This window comes from Mirounga leonina, unplaced genomic scaffold (genome assembly GCF_011800145.1).
Source record: "Mirounga leonina isolate KUSES-001 unplaced genomic scaffold, KU_Mleo_1.0 Mir_176, whole genome shotgun sequence".
Classification (NCBI taxonomy): Eukaryota; Metazoa; Chordata; class Mammalia; order Carnivora; family Phocidae; genus Mirounga; species Mirounga leonina.
In genome coordinates this window covers 34,640,450-34,661,512 of record NW_023270454.1, presented here as the reverse complement: position 1 = coordinate 34,661,512, position 21,063 = coordinate 34,640,450, and the positions used below count along the sequence as shown (strand labels likewise).

The 21,063-nt window shown below is 36.0% G+C and overlaps 1 protein-coding gene across 4 annotated transcripts in view; it reads right to left on the bottom strand.

Annotated features, from left to right (window-relative positions):
- LRBA (LPS responsive beige-like anchor protein) overlaps positions 1-21,063 on the bottom strand; it is an 834,672-nt gene that overhangs the window by 674,503 nt on the left and 139,106 nt on the right. For all 4 annotated transcript variants that reach the window (XM_035022918.1, XM_035022919.1, XM_035022917.1 and 1 more), the window contains 2 exons: positions 2,890-3,121; positions 2,579-2,679 (listed from right to left, as the gene is read on the bottom strand). In XM_035022918.1, the coding sequence (XP_034878809.1) occupies positions 2,579-2,679; positions 2,890-3,121 (333 nt within the window). The remainder of the gene's footprint in view (positions 1-2,578; positions 2,680-2,889; positions 3,122-21,063) is intronic.

The following is a 21,063-nucleotide window of genomic DNA, read 5'->3' as shown; positions in this document are numbered from 1 at the left end:
TTCTGTACCCACACAACTATTCTGTTTTGCACTTTCAATACAGTATTCAATAAGTTACATAAGATATTCAACACTATACTATAAGATAGGTTTTGTGTTACATGACTTTGCCCAACTGTAGGCCAATGTAAGTGTTCTGAGCACATTTAAGATAGGTTAGGCTAAGCTATGTTGTTTGGTAGGGTAGGTTTATTAAATGCATTTTCAACTTTTGACATTTTCAATTTACAATGGGTTTATCAGGATGGAACCCCACTGTAAGTTGAAGATCTGTACTTCCTCTTCTTGACATGATACACTAACAGGACCTAGACTTATCAAAGCACCATAAACAACCAGAACACTGGATAAAATGTATGAAACATACATTTTACATGTTTTTAGACATGGAAGAAGAGGTAGCTCAAGACTGTTATACTTGAGAAAAAGGAAACCAAATGAGCCGTGAGATTACCAGACTTTCTACCAGGATGCAATTTCTATCACTGCACAGGAAGAGGGAAACAAAATAGAACGTGAAGGTCTCATTGACTTGATGGAATATGGGTAGTCTGAGGTAGATAAAAGCTTCAAGGCAGAGTACTACAGAGAAAAGAGCTATGCAGACAGGAAGCTCCAGAAATCTGTACTGCCTCCTTGGCTTAATATCAAACTATTCAAACCTACCATAAAACTGAACAAGGTGAGGCCAAGATATTAACACCTATAAGTCAAAGAAATCCCACAGCTACTATACAGCCAGAAATTGTTTGAGACCCTACGAGGCACTACGTAGAGACCACGGTGTTACACTACCTCTTATCCCATACCTGAGACTTAGGGTCATTCACTGAGACCCTAAAAGAATCAGGCCTCAATAAGGAGGCTAAACTAGACCTAGAATAACAGCCAATCTGGACCTGACCAAAAGAAAACTTTTAAACTAGCCTGGAAGGGTAAAGTGATCCACAAATAATTTATCTGCCTGCAAAAACAGTCTAACAATCTGAAAAGGGATATGACAAAATCCAGCACTCAACAAGGAACAATTCACTATATCTAATATCACTCGATCTAAAATCACTAGCATTAGAAGGAAAATATGACCTGTCAGCAGAAGCAAAATCAGTGAGTAAAAAACTGATCTAGAAAATGACAAATAAATAAATAAATAAATAAATAAAAAGAAAATGACAAAGATGATAGACTCAGTAGATAATAACATGAAATCAACTATTATTACTATTATTATTATAAATATGCTCAAAAGTCCCAAGGATTTAAAGGAAAACATGAACATAATGAGGAAAAACAGAAGATACTAAAAAGACCTAAAGAGATTTTTTTAGAAATAAAAAAATCTGAAATCTGAAATCTGAAAATTTTAATGGATAGAATCAACACACTGCAGAAGAGCAATTACCTTAAAAATACAGTAACAAAAGCAATCTAAAATGAAGCACAAAGAGAAAAAGCTAAAAAAAAAAAAGTGAAAAGATCTGAGTGACCTACCAGACATTATCAAGAGAGCTAACATACATGTAATTAGAGTCCCAAAAAAGGAGGGAGGGACAAGAAAATGATATTTAAAGAAATAATGACCAAAATATTTCCAAATTTGCTGAAAATTATATTATAAACACACAGACACCAGAACTGTAATAAGAATAAACACAAGGTAAACCATACCAAGAAACAATAAAACCGCCAAAAATCAATAATGAAATCTTTTTTTTTTTTTTAAGTAAGCTCCACACCCAACACATGGGGCTTGAACTCAAGACCCTGAGATCAAGAGTCGCATGTCCTACCAACTGAGCCAGCCAGGCACCCCCAATGATGAAATCTTAAAAGTAGCCAGAGAGCTAAAGCTTGATAAAAAGAAGCCTGAATCTAACCACTTTAACACAATAAACTAGAGTGTACAATTGCAACGCACCAATTTAAATATATTTCAACAGAGCTAGATTAAGGATCAGCTGTGGCTAAGCAGTGCTGTGGGCAATGATCTCTAAAGGGCACTAAAATAAGCCTAGAAATGCAACAAAAATGGAGAAAATATTTATTAGTACTCCTCTAAGAAGTAAGTAACCAAGTGGTAGGAAGAAACAGTTTGTTAACGCACCCGGAGTTTAAAATAAGTTGACCACTTCTGCCATTTATTGAAAAGGACCGCTAAATTGAATCTGTGGAGGGTGGATCCAATTAACTGCACAGCTTGTGTTCACTGAGTGGGTTATTCAAGTTTAAGGGCGACAGCTAAACTACTCAGGTCAATAAAGAATCTAGGTGCTGCTACCAAACACTCTTCCTTCTCTATCCTTACCCTTTTCCTCTAATAAATGTTAAATGTATATTTGAAGACTAAGAGTTTGAAGAAGGGCCAAGTTTTAGCCTGCCTGGAACACCCAGTTCTCTTACTCTGCACCTGTGTCAGGTCATGGCAAAAGTAGCTGTACAGACCTAAACGCTATTTTATTTTATCTCTTCCCTTCAATTTTACATTTACCCCGGTAGAATAATAACAGTTGCTTAAAAGCCACTAATGTGTTTGAGGAGAGGAATACTTTCAAATATCAAAGGGTACTCATTTTTTTACCCATTGTCCTTTAGTTCCTTGAAGTTTACTGAAGAATAGCTTTAGTTCTCGAACGGTCAAATTATAGCTAGCCAGCACTCCCAACATGTCAACTAAAAGATCTGGAAACAAAAGAAAACAATAAAACAATCAATTTATATTTCTTCAATGATTAAAATATACTGTGCTTATTTAAGAGTTTGAACACTAAAGTTCCACACATGGTAGATACTCAAATATTTCTGAAATAAATATTACGAAATGAGAAATACAGTATTTAAGAATCAAACTTTATTTCTTCACATCCACTGTACTACAGAAAAAAATCATACCTGCTATCATATTGTCAACTTTTTCAATTTTCCCGAGCACTTTCTCAACAAGGCCTACTTCAGTGCAGACTTGAAGATTTCGTATGCTTTTCTTCAGAATCGCCGTAAACATGCTCCAGACTTCTGCTTGGCAAGTAATGTCACATTTTTCTAGTAGGTCCACCATGCAGATGATACTCTCACCTTCTTGGATAATGAAATTCATTTCCAAATCAAACTGCCCTCCTACCAGCTTCCAAAAAGGGGGGAAAAATTAAAAACATTAGTGCTTTTTCGATATAACTAGAGCACACTCCTAACCAGTAACTACCCATACACAGTATTCTCTACCCTTTACAACAAAAGGGTCCATAAACACACACACACAGCTCTAAAAAATAAAGATTCTAAAGAAACCTTCAAGTTAAGATAGCACAAAGTCAAGTAAGACTTACAATATAAAAATGGAAATATTTTTCAACAGAAACAAATACAGGATGTCTTTGCTAAATCACTACCTACTGCCCTGATACCAATAAAGATCTCACTTTTAGCTCTATTAACTGCTTCTAATTCAGTATTTATGAATTATAAACTCTGTGAACTATCCACAGCAACCTAGAAGTGCTTTGCTGCTTATACAAAATACCAGCTCACAACAGAAATGAAAAGCTAAAAATGCTCAGAGTGGACACAGAACTTAGAGTTCATATTTGCCAAATTCCTAGTTTATTTTACCTACCGATTTTAATACCCTTCCTTCCCTGTCAATAACTAGGATAACTTAAATATAATCATACACCCAAAGAAGTAATCAAGAAAATTTATTTCATTGATACTATCAAAAAACCCATCCAGAGAAAGATATACTGACCTATCCCCACAACGCCATCTCACCCACAGCATCCTCCCACAGAGGAGTTTTTTAAATTTTAACAAATCCCAAGAGTTTAAAAGAATTAAAATACTTTTAGAATTACCTTTGCAGAGCTATCTTTATCAACTAGATTTCTAAAAGATACCTGTCAGAAATACTACATACATGATTCATCTACACTCTTGTCCTTCTGGAATTTCACTATGCATTCCTAAACCCAAAAAGTGGTCAAGAAGTAGGAGAAAGTGAACTTTACAAAACAAAAGCCAACAGCTCATAAAAGAATAACAGACACAACCAAATAGAGTTTACACCAGAAAAGCAGGGAAAGTTCAGAATTAGAAAATCAATTAAAACTCCTTGTAGCCAAGGACTGATATCTCCCAGGTTCTGCCAAAGATACACAGTGGAAAGAGAAAGAAAAAATGGAAAAATGAACAACATGAGGCAGCATCTGCATGTAGGGAGATAGGAATTCCTGGCTAGTGCAGTGGTAAAAGCATTTGATTCTTCTGGGAAAGCTCTGGCAGAGATTTTAGCGTACAATTCTTTGTATCATCAGGAACATTTAGCATAAGCAAAGGAGAGCTGGGTTTCTGCTAAAAGAGCCCCTTGGTGTCATTGGGCCAATTCTCCTAGCTACATGGTCGTGGCTATAAAGTACACGTTTAGTTCCCCAGTCCACCCAAAAATTCTGTTAAATATGTAAAAACTCTTTTTTTTATTTGGTTGTGTGAATATTATCTGCTTGTCCTGTCTTTAACTTTTCATCCTGAAATAATTTCAAATATTCAAAAAGTTGCAAAATAGTGTAGAATTCCTGTATACCCTTTACCCAGCTTTCCCAAATGAGTATATTATATAATCATAATAAAATCATTAAAACCATAAACTTAACATTGATAAATACTACTGACAAATCTATAGATCTTACTCAAATGTTGCCACTTGTCACACTAGAATCCTTTTTCTGATCCATGATCAGCATCCCTTTGGTCTTCTCCATACTGAAACCATTGCATAGGCCTTCTTTGACTTTCATGATTTTGATGCTTTTGAAGCATATTTACCAGATATTTTATAGACTCTTCCACTATGGAAGTTTTTTTCAAGTTTAAATTCAGGTTATGCATTTTTAGCAAAAGTATTCCAGAAGTGATGTATGTCCTTAGCATATCATTTTCAATGGCACCTAATATAAATATGCCAAACTACTGGTAAAGTTAGCTTTGATCACCTGTTTAAGATGGTCAGATTTTTTTCCATTTTAAAGTTACAACAGGGGCGCCTAGGTGGCTCAGTTGGTTAAGCGTCTGCCTTCGACTCAGGTCATGATCTCAAGGTCTTGAGATCGAGCCCCGCATCAGGCTCCCCACTCAGCAGGGGAGTCTGCTTCTTCCTCTCCTTCTCCCTGCTCGTGCTCTCTCTCTCTCACTCTCTCAAATAAATAAATAAAATCTTTAAATAAATAAAGTTACTATATTTCATATTTAAATCATTATATATCTGTGGAAAACACCTTAAGACTATGCAAGTAACTTGTTTCTCGTCATACTTTTCACAACAAAATCCAATAGCTCATAAAAGAGTAAGACACAACCAAATAGTTTATTCCAGTTTTATGCATCCATAAATGGATTTTAAGTTTTAAGATCCATTAATGGATCTTACCTGTAACTATTATTACTGTGGCATTGCTAAATGGTGGTTTTATATTTCCATCATACTTTATTATTATTTGTAAAAGACTTCCTTTAATAATAAAATATATCAATCACACCTGAAAAGCCAGCATCATGCTCGCATAGGAAAACTGGAATGAGTCTCATGAAAGTCAGACACAAGGTTAGAATGTGACTTTCATCACTATCATTTGATATTATTCTGGAGGCACAGAAGATACATTTAGTCAAAAGGCAGCAACATATAAGTACCAGAATGGAGGAATTTAAATTATAATTACTTTGAGATGATGTGATATATATCTGGAAAACCAAGTACTTCAACTGAAAAATTACCATAAATGAGAAAAATATTTGGTATTGGAACTACTAACACAGTTACCAATATAAGTCAATCTCCTCTTGCAAAAGCTAGGTAGGTAGGTAGGTAGGTAGGTAGGTAGGTAGGTAGATAGACAGACAGACAGACAGACAGACAGACAGACAGACAGACAAACAAACAAACCTAAAAGGAATTATGTTAAATAGAAGAAGCAACACACAAACAGCTACCTTAACAACTAGAAATTTATCCTACGGATACATTTAGGTAATGATGTTGGATACAAAACCTTCATTGTAACATACTTTGAACAGAAAATAAAAGCAACGATCCCCCCAAAAAACATTATCAGGTAATAGTTAATAAAGTCGTATATAACTATATAATGGAATATGATGCAGCCAATGAAAAGAATGAGGCAGCTCCATCTGACATGAAAAAAATCTCTAAAATACATTATTTAAATGAGAATATCAAGATGGAAAAAAAATGTGGTGAACGGTAGGCTACAATATAAATGTAAAACATGAATATACATAGGCATATACATAAGAGTGATACACAAGAAACTAAATAGTGATTGCCTCTGAAAAGGCAACTGAGCATCTGGGGGGAAGAGAAAAGGGAGAGTTCTTAGTAGATACATGTTTGGACATACCCACACAGGTCTAAACAGGTCAAAAATCTAGTTGCAACTAATTTAGGAGACCTTACCTTCACCCTAATATTACTTACATCAATCTTCCATTTTAATCTGTTTATTTCCACCAGTAACCACCCTTACAAGAAGCTACAGAATTAATTTTTGAAAGTAATTTCCAAAAAACCCCAAATATTTCACCAGCTTTTAAATTGAGTTTACAGTGTGAGAGCAGTATCCAGACAGGTGTTTTAAATATTTCTCCATTGCTTTAAATATTATAAAATATACCTTTCAAGGAGAAAATTGATGGCAGAAATCGGTACATACAAATGTGTGGCATATTTGATATACTATATGTATGCATATCTATTATACCTAAAAAGCATGCACAGGGTCTACAGTATGTCATGTTAACCCTTTCTAATAGTTATTTGAAGCTGATCAACCTTCAAAACACAAATTTGTTTTCAATGACAAGGATCATAATCCAAGTCTAGGCATTGGCTAGTTATTATCTGAGCTGTAGTAATGGCTCTGCACTACAAAATGTAATCTTCCCGAATGTCACAATAAGTTATGAATATCTGAGCAGCCTAATGCATTTTACTAGCCATGAAATGTGAAAATGTAATCTTATTACCTTTTTTATGGTTGTATTTTTCTGAATAATGTAGCCTAGAAACTGATGTATAGTCTTTTTCTGCATTTTAGCATGATTTGGTCTCCTATGTTATATAGAACATTTTCACAACTCTCCATTTCAACATATTTTAGTCTTGGCCTGAACTTCATAAACAATTTTTATAGCAACCTTCAGGGTGGCATAACATGCTTTCTACAGGTTATAGTTTAATGTACAAGATTATAGAAATTTTAAAGCATATTATTCAAAGAATTCAAATAAACCTTCACAAGTTTTGAATTAGGATTTTAATTGGGCATGATGATTACTTTCATCAGTGGTTATATTAATAAAATACTTTAAGCTAAAATTAAATGTCACTAAACCTAAGTCACTTGTATTTTCAGAAAACCAAGAAACACATATGGACCAAAAATAATTATCTTCTCTTCAAAAGATTTATACAACTGGAAAGACTGTAATACATAGAAAATTCTAATACTTCAAAGTATTTAAAGCTACATTTTCCCTGGAATCTTGCTAAATTTTTCCTCAAAGATATGGCCAGAGTAAGGTATAGCAGAAAAACTGGACAGAGTACAATCACAGCTTATGCCCCTAACTAGATATTTTCTACTTCTTATGACAAATCACCTTTTTTCTCTGGCCCTATCTACTTGTTTATAAAACAAGCCAAGTAAAAAGTAAACTTCTTTTATTTATGTGCATCCTTCAAAAATATATTTACTTTTGAAAAGTCCTAATGTCAACATATCCAATTTATCCCTAGGAATCCATTCCGAAGTGAATGTGACCCTATACATGTTTAAAGTCACTAGAAACTTACTAATAGGGAGAAGTGGAGGGATAATTACAATGCTGTGGCACAGGTTATAATGTCTCCCAATTCACTTTTTCTTCTTCTTCCATAATAAAAGAGTTTCTAGTTTGGTACATGAGGCCCAAGCAAAAAATTTCACTTTCCAGAAGTTTCACTTCCCTTGAAGTTACCAGCCATGTCACCAAGTTCTGACCAAAGAGGACGGGCAGTAATATGTGCAACTGCTGGGCTATTACTCTTAAAGGAAAGAACACAACTCATCTTTGCAACTTTCCTCCTTCCACTTACATAAGCTACTGAAAAATGGCAAGCACTACAGTAGCTATCTGGAATCTATGCCACAAGTCTCACGTTGAATATAACAGAGCCGAAAGACCTATGGATCCTGACAACCCATTTCATAAAGCATTTGTCCACATAAAAATCTGTACATGAATATTTACAAAAGCTTTATTCATAATCACAAAAACTATAAACATTCAAATGTCTACCAACTAGTAAAAGGATAAACAAGTTGTGATACAACCATACAACATAATAATAATCAGCAATAAGGAACAAGTTACTGATAACATTAACAATGTGAATTAATATCAAAAACATTATGCCAAGTCAAAGAAGCTAGACACAAAAGCTACATATTCTATGATTCCAATTATATGATATTCTGGAAAAGGCAAAAGTATAGGAAGAGAAACTGGATCAGTGGTTGCCAGGGGCTGGGGACAGAGGCACAGAATTAACCACAAAAAAAAAACATGAGAAGACTTTTGGGAAGCAATGAAATATTCGGTATCTTGATTGTGATACCGGATACACAAATATATCCATCTGCCAAATTTAATTTCATAAAACTACACACCTAAAAAGGGTGAATTTAGGGCGCCTGGGTGGCTCAGTCGTTAAGCGTCTGCCTTCCGCTCAGGTCATGATCCCAGGGTCCTGGGATCAAGTCCCACATGGGGCTCCCTGCTCCTCCCTCTCCCACTCCCCCTGCTTGTGTTCCTGCTCTCGCTGTCTCTCTCTGTCAAATAAATTAATAAAATCTTTAAAAAAAAAAAAAGGTGAATTTAACTGAATGTCTTAATAAACCTAAAGTTCAAAGCAAATCTTAAAAAAAAAATAAAAATAAAAAAGCTCAAGCCATTTGCATTTGTATCAAAGGCGAGTGAAAAGTAAGATCCTCCAACTAGAGGCAACAATGTAGAATTAAGATGGCAAAGTCATGGAATACAAGGAAACTAGAAGAAAAACTTCACTATCTATAAATTAGTCAAAAAAGCATGTTTTACTGATAATGATTATCCTCTTCATAGTTTTCAAAATCCCCACATGTACTAGAAAGTAGCAAATAACATCTCCCCTCTCACTGTTCACTGTACCATTCACAAGAATTAAAAAATTTCACTGAACTACATATGTCTACAAAAGCAGTATTAAGTAAAAAGTTTCCATGAGGTCTGAGAAATACTGGATTAACAAGGCTAGAAATGTTTACAGGATAGAATTCCCAGAGATATGCTACTATATATTATATATCTCAAAAAGATATATAACCAATGCATGGATTTCCCAAAATTTACCTGACAATGGAATTGTTTTTTCTGAATAAGAACTTTTCAAGGAATAACATTCTTCAAAAGCTTTTTTGAGAAACATTGGATAATGTAATATAATTGAATTGAAGCTTTTTGTATGAATATCACAGATTTATCTGTTCTAGGCAAACAGTAGGCCTTTCAAATTTTCAGGTGAATGGTTTCAAGTAACCTATTTGTTTTTCATATGTTCCTTTCTATGATTCACAGAATATAATAATCAAAGAAAAAGACAAATTAAGATTACTTTAGGGGAAAAGAAAATATGAACAATCAAAAGTAATCAAACTGTCCTGTTCCTTCCTCTACAGTCCACAACTCCAGCAAGACAGCTGTCCTGCCACACTTAATTAGGGTTGTTCAACCTGCCAAGAGAGTTCAGCTGGAGTAAGAGGTTAACTTTCAAGGCTAGGTCATTAAGAACTTAATGGCTTCCCTTGTATCACGCGTGCTAAGAAAAATTCAGTCACCATGTCATGAAGATATTCAAGCAGCTATATAAAAGGCCCACTTGGAGAGGAACTGAGGTCTCCAGCCAACAGCTTGTACCAACTTGCCTATCATGTAAGTAGCCTTGGAAGCAGGTCCTCCAGCCCCGGTTGAGCCTTTAGATGACTGCAACCTCAGCCAGCATGTGAAATGCAACCTCATGATAGACTCTACGTCAGAACTGTCCAGCCAGTTTGCTCCCAAATTCCTGACCCACAGAAACTGTGAGCTGGTATTTATTACTGTTTTAAGCTGTAAAGTTTTGGGATAATTTGTTACACAGCAACAGATAACTATAATGATTACAAATCAATCAGTTAATAGTAGTTGGGAGAAACTTTTTTACTCTATTTCTGTACTATTTCAATTTTTTTAATCCTAACACAAAATAAAATAAATAATAATTTAAAAATAGAAACAACATACAAGCACTGAGTGATTAAAGCTATACACTATGCTAAGCACTTTACAAGAATTATCATCTTTAATTACCTCTCACTAAAAAACCTGTATTATCTTCACTTAATAGATGAGGAACCTGAAACATAAACTTACCTAAACTCACAAGGTACCAATGCAGTTGAACCAGGCTTTTGACATTGTATAACAACTGTATTTAATAGACTGTGACAAATAATACAGACTGGTTAACTGAGCATCTGTCCCCCAAAGTCTTATAACTGATGAGTGAATATATATTTATTTCAATAGTGAAACAGGGGTGCCTGGCTGGCTCAGTTCATAGGGCATGCAACTTGTTCTCAGGGTCATGATTTCAAGCCCCATGTTGGGTACAGAGCTTACTTTTTTAAAAAAAAATCTTTTTTTAAAAAGAGTGGAATGCAACAGTAATTAGTTATTTTGAAAGCTATTAATTTCATGTATAAAAACATTACAGAACTCAAACACCTAAACCCCTTCCTCTCTTGTTTTCTGCCACTACAAAGACTGGAAAGATAAATGCTCTCTTTTCCAGCATCTTTAGCATAGGAATAGCCATAAGAAGTTCTAGGCAAAGAGGTAAGAGAAGTGCTGAAAGGTGTTCCTGGAAGGCTTTGGCTTGCTTGATAAAAGGAAAACAGATGTAGCTGGCCTAACCTTTTGCTCTTCTACCTTCTTCCCTCCCTAGAACAAAGATGTGATGTCCAAAGGTGCAGTAGCCATCTTGATATCATGAGGCTTACAAGCACAAGCATAGACAAAAAGCCAGTATGTTAAGAATGGTAGAAGGAAAGGTAGAAAGTGTTTAGCTCCTGAAGCCTTATTGAGTAGAACCATTAATACCAGCAACTGCCTACCTCAAATTCCTTGTTATGTTAGAAAAATAAAACCTCTGTTTCATGCAGTTGCTATTAGATGTGTATTCCATTGCTTACAGAACACAAACCTAATTAATATATAGATGTTCAAGAAACAGTACATAAATTAGAGAGGGGGTTATCAGAAAAAGCTACCTTGGACAACTCCTTGTTTTAAATATGATTCAGAACTGTGCATTTAACTTAAGTGACTACAATTTATTTTGTGCATTAGAAAAATTCTTTTTATCACAGTTATAACCAAATACAATTAAATTGAATACACGTAACAGAAGTAAAAAAAGAAGGGGCGCCTGGGTGGCTCAGTCGTTAAGCGTCTGCCTTCGGCTCAGGTCATGATCCCAGGGTCCTGGGATCGAGCCCCACATCGGGCTCCCTGATCTGCGGGAAGCCTGCTTCTCCCTCTCCCACTCTCCCTGCTTGTGTTCCTGCTCTCGCTATGTCTCTCTCTGTCAAATAAATAAATAAAATCTTTAAAAAAAAAAAAAGGTAAAAAAAGAAGTATAGCAATTCTGTTCCCTGAAATATAATATCTCCAGATAAACAACAGTTGCTATTGTATTATTACATTTGTCTAAATAATAAAATATTTCAATAAAGCTAATTTTAATGAGATAAATGATATAATAATACCAAATTTTCACAAAAGTATCAGTGGATATACTAGAATCAAAAGAGTAAAGACTTCAGGTATTAAATTTATTTAAATGAAACAATGCAAGCTCTGATAAGCAAGAGGCAGGTTTTAAAGTCTAATAAAAAAACTGAATATACCTTGGGGACTATAACTGTGGTAGGAATTAATTGTAATACGTATCTCTTAAGGAGAATAATGATACTCAGCAGAATATGTTAAATCTCTACTAACCAAAATGTTTGAAGAATCCAGGAGCTCTGTTTACTGTGTTTTATTATTATTTGAGAGTTAATCAGAAAAAAAATTTCCTATCTCAAATATTCTATGCTAAATGTTTAAATATATAGGAACAGATGCCCAGCTAGGAACTAACTTACATAAAGTTTAAGGTCATTTAACCTGAGTGAATTTTAGTTTCAAATATATAAGAAATGAGAATGATTACTACTGAAAATATTTAGACAAAACTGAAAAGACAGTATCAATGAAAAGAGAAGCTGATATGGCAAGGGGACAATTTTGGCAATGAGAAGAGAAGAGTGAAACTGAGAAAAAAAGTATAGCCAGGCTTTAAAACCATACTCTACATCTCTGTATTAGGAAGAAGGCAAAGAAAAAATTCAAACAAGAACGGCTAAGAGTATGAACTTTGGCATGAAGTTATACTCTATAACCCTGGATACTGGACAGTTCTTTTTTCATCTCAAATATCCAATCACTCTGAGAGTTGGGAGGCATACAGATCTCAGTAAAGGCAGGACCCAATAATTCAACCACTTATAAAAATATCATCTACAATATTATACACATAAGAAAAAAATTTATACAGAAAAGCTCAGAAAGATATAAAAATTATATACTGAAGCACTGTTTATAAAAATAAAACATTGGAAATAGCCTACTAAATATCCACCAATACAGAAAGAGATATATAAACAATGGTACAACCATATAAGAGAGAATACCATGTAGCCTTTAAAAAGAATATAAATCGGGCACCTGGGTGGCTCAGTTGGTTGGGCGACTGCCTTCGGCTTGGGTCATGATCCTGGAGTCCCGGGATCGAGTCCCGCATCGGGCTCCCTGCTCTGCAGGGAGTCTGCTCCTCCCTCTGACCCTCCCCCCTCTCGTGTGCTCTCTCTCTCATTCTCTCTCTCTCAAATAAATTAATAAAATCTTTAAAAAAAAAAGAATATAAATCTATATGTGCTGGCATGTCAAGATATTCAAGACCTACTACTAAATTTACAAAACAGTAGGTACAGAATGATAACATTTCTTTAATAATACAATGATATTTAAATTAAAGATCGTGAAAATTCAGCTTCAGTGCCAGTATCAGGCCAAAATATGTTGCTTAGATTCAGCTAAATGCACACTTACATATCACTTCAGGCATTCCTAAAGTTTAGCTGATAAATGATTGTATTACCAAGTATATTAACATCATAAGTAATCAGCATAATATCAGTAATCTAAAAATGACGCGTCATTTGGATTTAATACATTCATTCTCAAATATAGGCATTTGGGGGTAAAAATCTCTTTATATGTATTCTATATTAAAGTCTCTCGGATACCTGAAGAATAAATGTATATTTTTTACTGTAAGAGTTAAATGCTACACTAGTTTTAAGAAAGCTATTGATTATACACAAAAAACTAATTGAGAACACAAATAGCTAAATAAATTGGAAACCAGACTGTCATTAATGTGAGTTTAAAAGCTGCAGGAAGAAGAAAAACTGCAGGAAGAACATTATATTCTTTTTTTAAAGCAAAAACAAAAGTGTTTACAAATAGAGTAAATGCCTGTGATAACTGAATTCAAATAACTGGTTACTATCCTCTGCCCCACACTCTGCCATCAAAAATCTCAAGTAGTAGGATAAATTTCAATGAATGGAGGAGAGAATTATGAGAAAATGCCTCCTAATCATTTCATACTTTCTCCGTTCAGCTATGTATAATACTAAATTTCACTGTTATTTTACTTTTGTGCTCTTTAAAACACATAGACAAAAATTACTGAATTTAAACTCGAAATAGCCTCATCCTAAATTTTACACAACTGAATTTTTAGATTCCACCTGTCCTATTATGGCAGAGTTTTACTATATATAAATAACAAAATACAGACTAGTAAGAGATTAGCTTACATTATAATTTAATTCGTGTACAAATCTTTCTGTAAGATCATTCCTAACATTGAACAAAACACAGTAAGGCTCTACCTTAGTCAGTTAATAGGAAAGACTAATTTCAAAATGTTGATGGCAACATAACCATCAGCCTTTGCTTTATAACAACCCTTTACTGAGTTAGTCAAAACAGTATCTTAGCCTCAGTCAACATCAGCTGAAACAGAGGCTATTTAGGCTTACAAATGTGCATTCAGTGACCACAAGAACAATGTACTACTCCACATTGCCAAGAAAGTATTCTCTGAATTAGAATATGAAATGTACAAAAATTTAATAAAATGTTCAATAAGAAATTTTCAATAAGAATTAAAATCTTCTATAAAGTTTTACAAGTATTCTTATATCTCCAAAATTCCTTCTAAGATGGTGATATTTGGTTTCACCCTCACAGGGATTTTCCCAATCAGCCAAAGGTCTGTTTTGTACACCTCTAACATACACATATCATATTTATGCATTATGTATAACAGTATTTCTATAGAAAAATCCTGAGGAATATACACCAGACTATTAGTGGTGATTATCTTGGAAGATGGGGGTACAAAAGGATTTTTACTTTCAAAATCATACATTTATGACATGTTTCAATGTTTCAAAATAAGTATATATTTTCTTTAAATCTAAGGGGGGAAAAATAAGCTATTTTAATCCTCTCAATATGCACTGAATATTTATGTGGAAAACTGGAAAGGAAAAAATAATGCTTCTTAGTTTGTACAATACTCGCAAAATCAAATTGTATGCAACTGATGTATCCCATCAAAACTGAGGGAAAGAAAGCTCCCACACAATAAGGATGTAAAACAGAAATCAGGTATACAGTATCAAGTATCACCAAAGACAGATAAGTAAAATATCATTATTTACCTTTTGGTGTGAGGTCTTAATTTTAATGATACTAAAGTACTTTCATGGGTCACTCCCAAACTGTATTTTGTCCAAGATCCTTAACCATAAACCATAAATTATACCTGTAGAGTTTTCAGAAACATATTTCCTCTTAGGAGAACAGTGTTTAAGAGCATATCCTCTGGAGCAAGACTGGATTTGACTTCTGGTTCTACCAGATATCAAGTGTAAGGCCAAGGGCAGGACAGTTCACCTCTCCATGGCTCACTTCCTCACCTGCAGAATTAGAGTAATGCTGGTACCATCTCCTAAAGTTGCTGTGATGATTAAATGAACTAACACATACTTCAATTAACGCATATCCCCTCAGATGAAGATATAAGAACTCACATTTCCTTCCACCTGCTATTAAAATTCTCACTTCAAGAGTAGCATCTTCAAGTTCGATCGGTACTGGGAGCAGAGAACACACCAGAGAGCTCTGAGCAGCCCCACCCCGGCCAGCCTAGTTGCCATCACACACTTGTGAGAAGGTGCAGGTGCAGCTGCTTGGCCCATCACCATGACCTCAACCCCCAGCAGTGAGGCCACCGCCCCCACCCTCTTCTGTGCAGACACCAAGCTGGACACCTCCAGGAAGCATCTGTTATAATCTTGCTAAATTTCAGTTCTTATACAGGTGATATATCTAATACCTAAAATATGGTTTCTAATACCTAGACTTCCTAAATCCAATTACTTTCAATCTCATCCTACCTACTAGGGTTACACCTTAAATCAGGAAATTATCCTACCTGAAAACTGAAAAATATCAGTAACCTACTCTAATCATAACTTCTTATGCCTTCGAACGATCTCATCATCCTATTTCTGCGATACCTGCTCTATCTGGAAGTCTCTATACTACTCTATATTACTATAGCTCAACTTAGCTTCTTCCCTAAGTTTTAAACTCATGTGTCCTGCTGCTTGTAGACATCCACACATACTGCCCCAAAATAAACATGGCCTAAGCATAACTGATTATCTTCTCCCTAATCCTGCTATGATTGCTACCCCAGTTGGTAATTCTACCCACATGGCAGAAACCATGATGTCATCTTCAACTCTATTCCTACGTACAATGTCCAATTAATTGAATGCTGCTGATTCTATCTCCTAAAATTTCTTAAGTTTGTCCCTCTTCTCCTTTCCTACCTTCATGAAACTAGCTGAGAACTCCTTTATTACACACGACTGTCAGGATACTTGATCTACTAGATTATATGTCCATAAAATACAGAAGACTCTACACATGGTTATCAACATTGGTCACACTGTAGGAGGGCAGAGGAGAAACAGGCTATGGGGAGGAAGAGACAGAAGAAAGAACAAAGTTTAAAAAGATAAAGAAAAAATGAGAACCATACTTATAACTGTGTGTGTGTATATATATATATACATACATATATGATAACATGTATGTATGTATATAAAATTAGGTATGTGACTCTATGTATAAAGAAATTTTTATAACCAAAAGCAAATTTAGTCTAAGCTGAGGGTATTTGTATATCCTGTTTGCTCTATTCTTTACTATAATCTTTTTTTAAGCACTAAAAAAAGAAAAAAACCTGTTATTTGATTAAACTCAATTCCTTTTTTAAACTAGGAGCAAGTAACTAAGAGCAATATTGTTGTGTATTCCTCTATTAAGGCTCCATTTATTTTTTTTTTATTTTTTTATTTTTAGTAATCTCTACACCCAACCTGAGGCTTGAACTCACAACCGCAAGACCAAGGGTGGCATGCTCCTCCGACTGAGGCAGCCAGGAGCCCCTTAAGTCTCCATTTATTAATCATATTAAGAGACCTGATCAGAGACTACTTGACCCAACTATGCAACAATATATCCAATAGTCCCTGTGAAAGAATGGTACTTTGCATAATCCCACCTAAATCAAATCAATCTGGGGAGGGGAGCTACATTGTATAGCCCCTCTGAAAAGTTCAAACTGCACATGAGGTTCTCAAGTAAAGAATTCTGTTTAACTTCACTTGACCCACATGACCAGAACACTTTTTGGGAAACAAAGTACATGTTATCAAAGAGCAGTAACTGTAGTAAATTAGGGGGCGCCTGGCTGGCTCAGTAATTGAGCATCTGCCTTCGGTTCAGGTCATGATCTCAGGGTCCTGGGATCGAGCCCCTTGTCGGGCTCCCTGCCCAGCGGGAAGCCTGCTTCTCCCTCTCCCACTCCCCCTGCTTGTGTTCCCTCTCTCACTGTGTCTCTCTCTGTCAAATAAATAAATAAAATCTTAAAAAAAAAAGTAACTATAGTATATTAAATATGGTCAATTATTTACTTGACTCAGACCAGACATACTAAACCCTAACAGCTGAGACTTTCACCAGCAGCATTCTACCTCTATGACCTCATACCTCCATCTTGTCTAATTTTTTTGAGGAGGGGGGCTGTCCTTTGCCTATTGCACTCAACTGGCTCAATATGGTTAAAAACAAAAACACTAATAATCCTTATTACAAGAGCCATCAAATGCGTATACACACATGCACTCACACATCCTTCTAGCTCTTCTTCCCGGGCCTTCAGTTATTTATAAGTTTGCTACTTTTACCATGTCAAGATTAACAATATACATTTTTTCCAATTAAAATACTACTGAACACTGGGATACCTGGGTGGCTCAGTCAGTTAAGCATCTGAGTTTGGCTCAGGTCATGATCCCAAGGTCCTGGGACTGAGCCCCTCATCCATAGGGCTCCCTGCTCAGCGGGAGCCTGCTTCTCCCTTTCCCTCTGCCCCTCCCCCTGTTCATGCTCTCTCTCTCAAATAAAATCTTTAAAAAAAAAAAAAAAAAAGATACTATTGAACACGCTAAAGATACCAATTTTGAATCTACATTCCAGAATCACACGGTATTATATCATATTCTAAAACATTATGACACACCATTACTGTTCCAGTTTCTTAACGTTTTTGATCAGGCTAGATACCTACTTTATTGATAATTAAGAAAACAGTTGCCTGCAGCAATTTATCTAGACCAAAAGCAAAATTATACAATGTATAAAGTATATCTATATTGTACTCTCACCACTTTTTGTGCATTATTCTCCCTCTGGCATTCCTGTATTCTATCCTCAGATGGAACAGTAATCTTGTCTTCTCTGGATGCTCAATCATTTACCTCCAAGAGCAAAATCCCACCCAGATCTACACTCTACTATAAAGTTCCCAAAGCAATAAGCACCTGGGTGGCTCAGTCAGTTGAGCAGCCAACTCTTGATTCTGGCTCAGGTCATGATCGCAGGGTCCTGGGATGCAGCCCCAGGTCGGGCTCTGTGCTCAGCGGTAAGTCTGCTCAAGGATTCTCTCTCCCTCTCCCACTCCTTCTGCCCCTTCCCCCGCTTGCACATTGTGCACTTGCGCATGCATGTTCTCCCTCTCTCTCAAATAATCTTTTGAAAAACTAAATAAAAATAAATAAAGTACCCAAAGCGGAAATACAAATCAAAACCACAATGAGATACCACCTCATACCTGTCAGAATGGCTAAAATTAACAACTCAGGAAACAAGAGATGTTGGCGAGGATGCAGAGAAAAGGGAACCCTCTTACACTGTCAATGGGAATGCAAATTGGTGCAGCCACTCTGGAAAACTGTACGGAGGTTCCCCAAGAAGTTAAAAATAGAACTTCCCTACGACCCAGCAATTGCACTACTAGGTATTTATCCAAAGGATAGAAAAGTACTGGGATGCCTGGGTGGCTCATTCGGTTAAGTGTCTGCCTTTGGCTCAGGTCATGATCCCAGGGTCCCTCGAGTCCTTGCTCAGCAGGGAGCCTGCTTCTCCCTCTGCCTGCTGCTCCCCCTACCTGTGTACACTCTCTCGCGCTCACACGCTCTCTCTGACAAATAAATAAATCTCTTTTTTTTTTTAAGATTTTATTTATTTGACAGAGAGAGAGATAGCGAGAGCAGGAACACAAGCAGGGAGAGAGGGAGAGGGAGAAGCAGGCTCCCCGCTGAGCAAGGAGCCCGATGCGGGGCTCGATCCCAGGGCCCTGGGATCATGACCTGAGCCGAAGGCAGACGCTTAACGACTGAGCCACCCAGGTGCCCCTAAATCTTTTTTTTTTTAAAGTGCTGATTCGAAGGGGCACATGCACCCCAATGTTTATAGCACCACTATCAACAACAGCCAAATTACGGAAAGACACCAAATGTCCATCAACTGCTGAATGGATAAAGAAGATGTGGTAATACACACACTGGAATATTACTTGACTAAAATCTTGCCACGTGCAACAATATGGATAGAACTAGAGTGTATTATGCTAAGCAAAATAAGTCAGAGAAAAACAAATACATGATTTCACTCATATGTGGATTTTTTTAAATAGGGGAAGGGAAGGAAAAATAAAATAAATACAGAGAGGGAGGCAAATCATAAGAGAGTCTTAATGATAGAGAACAAACTGAGGGTTGCTGGAGAGGAGGTGGATAGGGGGATGGATAAAAGGGTGATGGCATTAAGGAGGGCACCTGTTGGGATAAGAACTGGGTGTTCTATGTAAGTGAAGAATCATTAAATTCTACTCCTGAAACCAATACTACACTATATATTAACTTGAATTTAAATTAAAAAATAAGTGAACAAAAATAAAGTACCCAAAGCTCCAATAATTCCTGTAGTATGTATGCATATAGTATGTATGTATGTGTATATATACACATAAGTGTGTGTGCGTGTGTGTGTGTACACACATCAGTGTCTTGATGTCTTCCACCCAAACTCATGATCTTTCTCATGGGGCTCTCCTCCACCTTGAGGAAAGAAGTATCATTATGTTATAAAAATAAATGTCCCTCCCTCACTAACTGATAGAACAAGTAGACAGAAAATCAGCAAGAATCAGAACTCAACATCATCAACCAGTAAGAACTAACACTTAAAGAAGACTCAAGGTGTGCCTGGGTGGCTAAGTCAGTTAAGCATCTGCCTTCAGCTTAGGTCATGATCCCGGGGTCCTCTGCCTCTCCCTCTGACCCTCCCTCTTCTCCCTCTCCCTCTGCCCCTTTCCCACTCGTGTGCATGCTCATGCTCTCTCTCTCTCTCTCTCTCATTCTCTCTCAAATAAAAAAATAAAAAATTTTAAAAAATAAAATAAAGAAGACCCGAACCAACAACAGAATACATACTGCTTTCAAGTGCCCAAGGAATATATGCGAAAATAGACTACATCTTGGGACATTAACACAAACTTCTACAAATTTAAATGAATTGAAATCATACACAGGGGGTTCTCTGACTACAGTAGAAACAAACTAGAAATAAGTAACAGAAAGATAAAGATACCAAGAAAAATATCTCCAAACATTTGGAAACTAAAATATATACTTCTAAATAATTGATGGCTCAAAAGCAAGTTTTCATTGAGGAAGACACAAAGAAATGGAAAAACGTTCCATGCTCATGGACTGGAAGAAGAAATACTGTGAAAATGTCTATGGTACCTAGAGCAATCTACACATTTAATAATGCAATCCCTATCAAAATACCATCAACTTTTTTTAAGAAATGGAACAAATAATCCTAAAATTTGTATGGAACCAGAAAAGACCCCAAATAGCCAGAGGAATGTTGAAAAAGAAAAGCAAAGCTGGCAGGATCACAATTCCGGACTTCAAGCTCTATTACAAAGCTGTCATCATCAAGGCAGTATGGTACTGGCACAAAAACAGACACATAGATCAATGGAACAGAACAGAGAGCCCAGAAATGGCCCCTCAACTCTATGGCCAACTAATCCTCAAAAAGCAGGAAAGAATGTCCAATGGAAAAAAGACAGTCTCTTCAACAAATGGTGTTGGGAAAATTGGACAGCCACATGCATAAAAATGAAACTGGACATTTCCTTACACCACACACAAAAATAGACTCAAAATGAATGAAAGACCTAAATGTGAGACAGGAGTCCATCAAAATCCTAAAGGAGAACACAAGTAGCACTCTTCATCCTTCATCTGACAACCGACAGAATGGGAGAAGATATTTGTAAATGACATATCAGATAAAGGGCCAGTATCCAACATCTATAAAGAA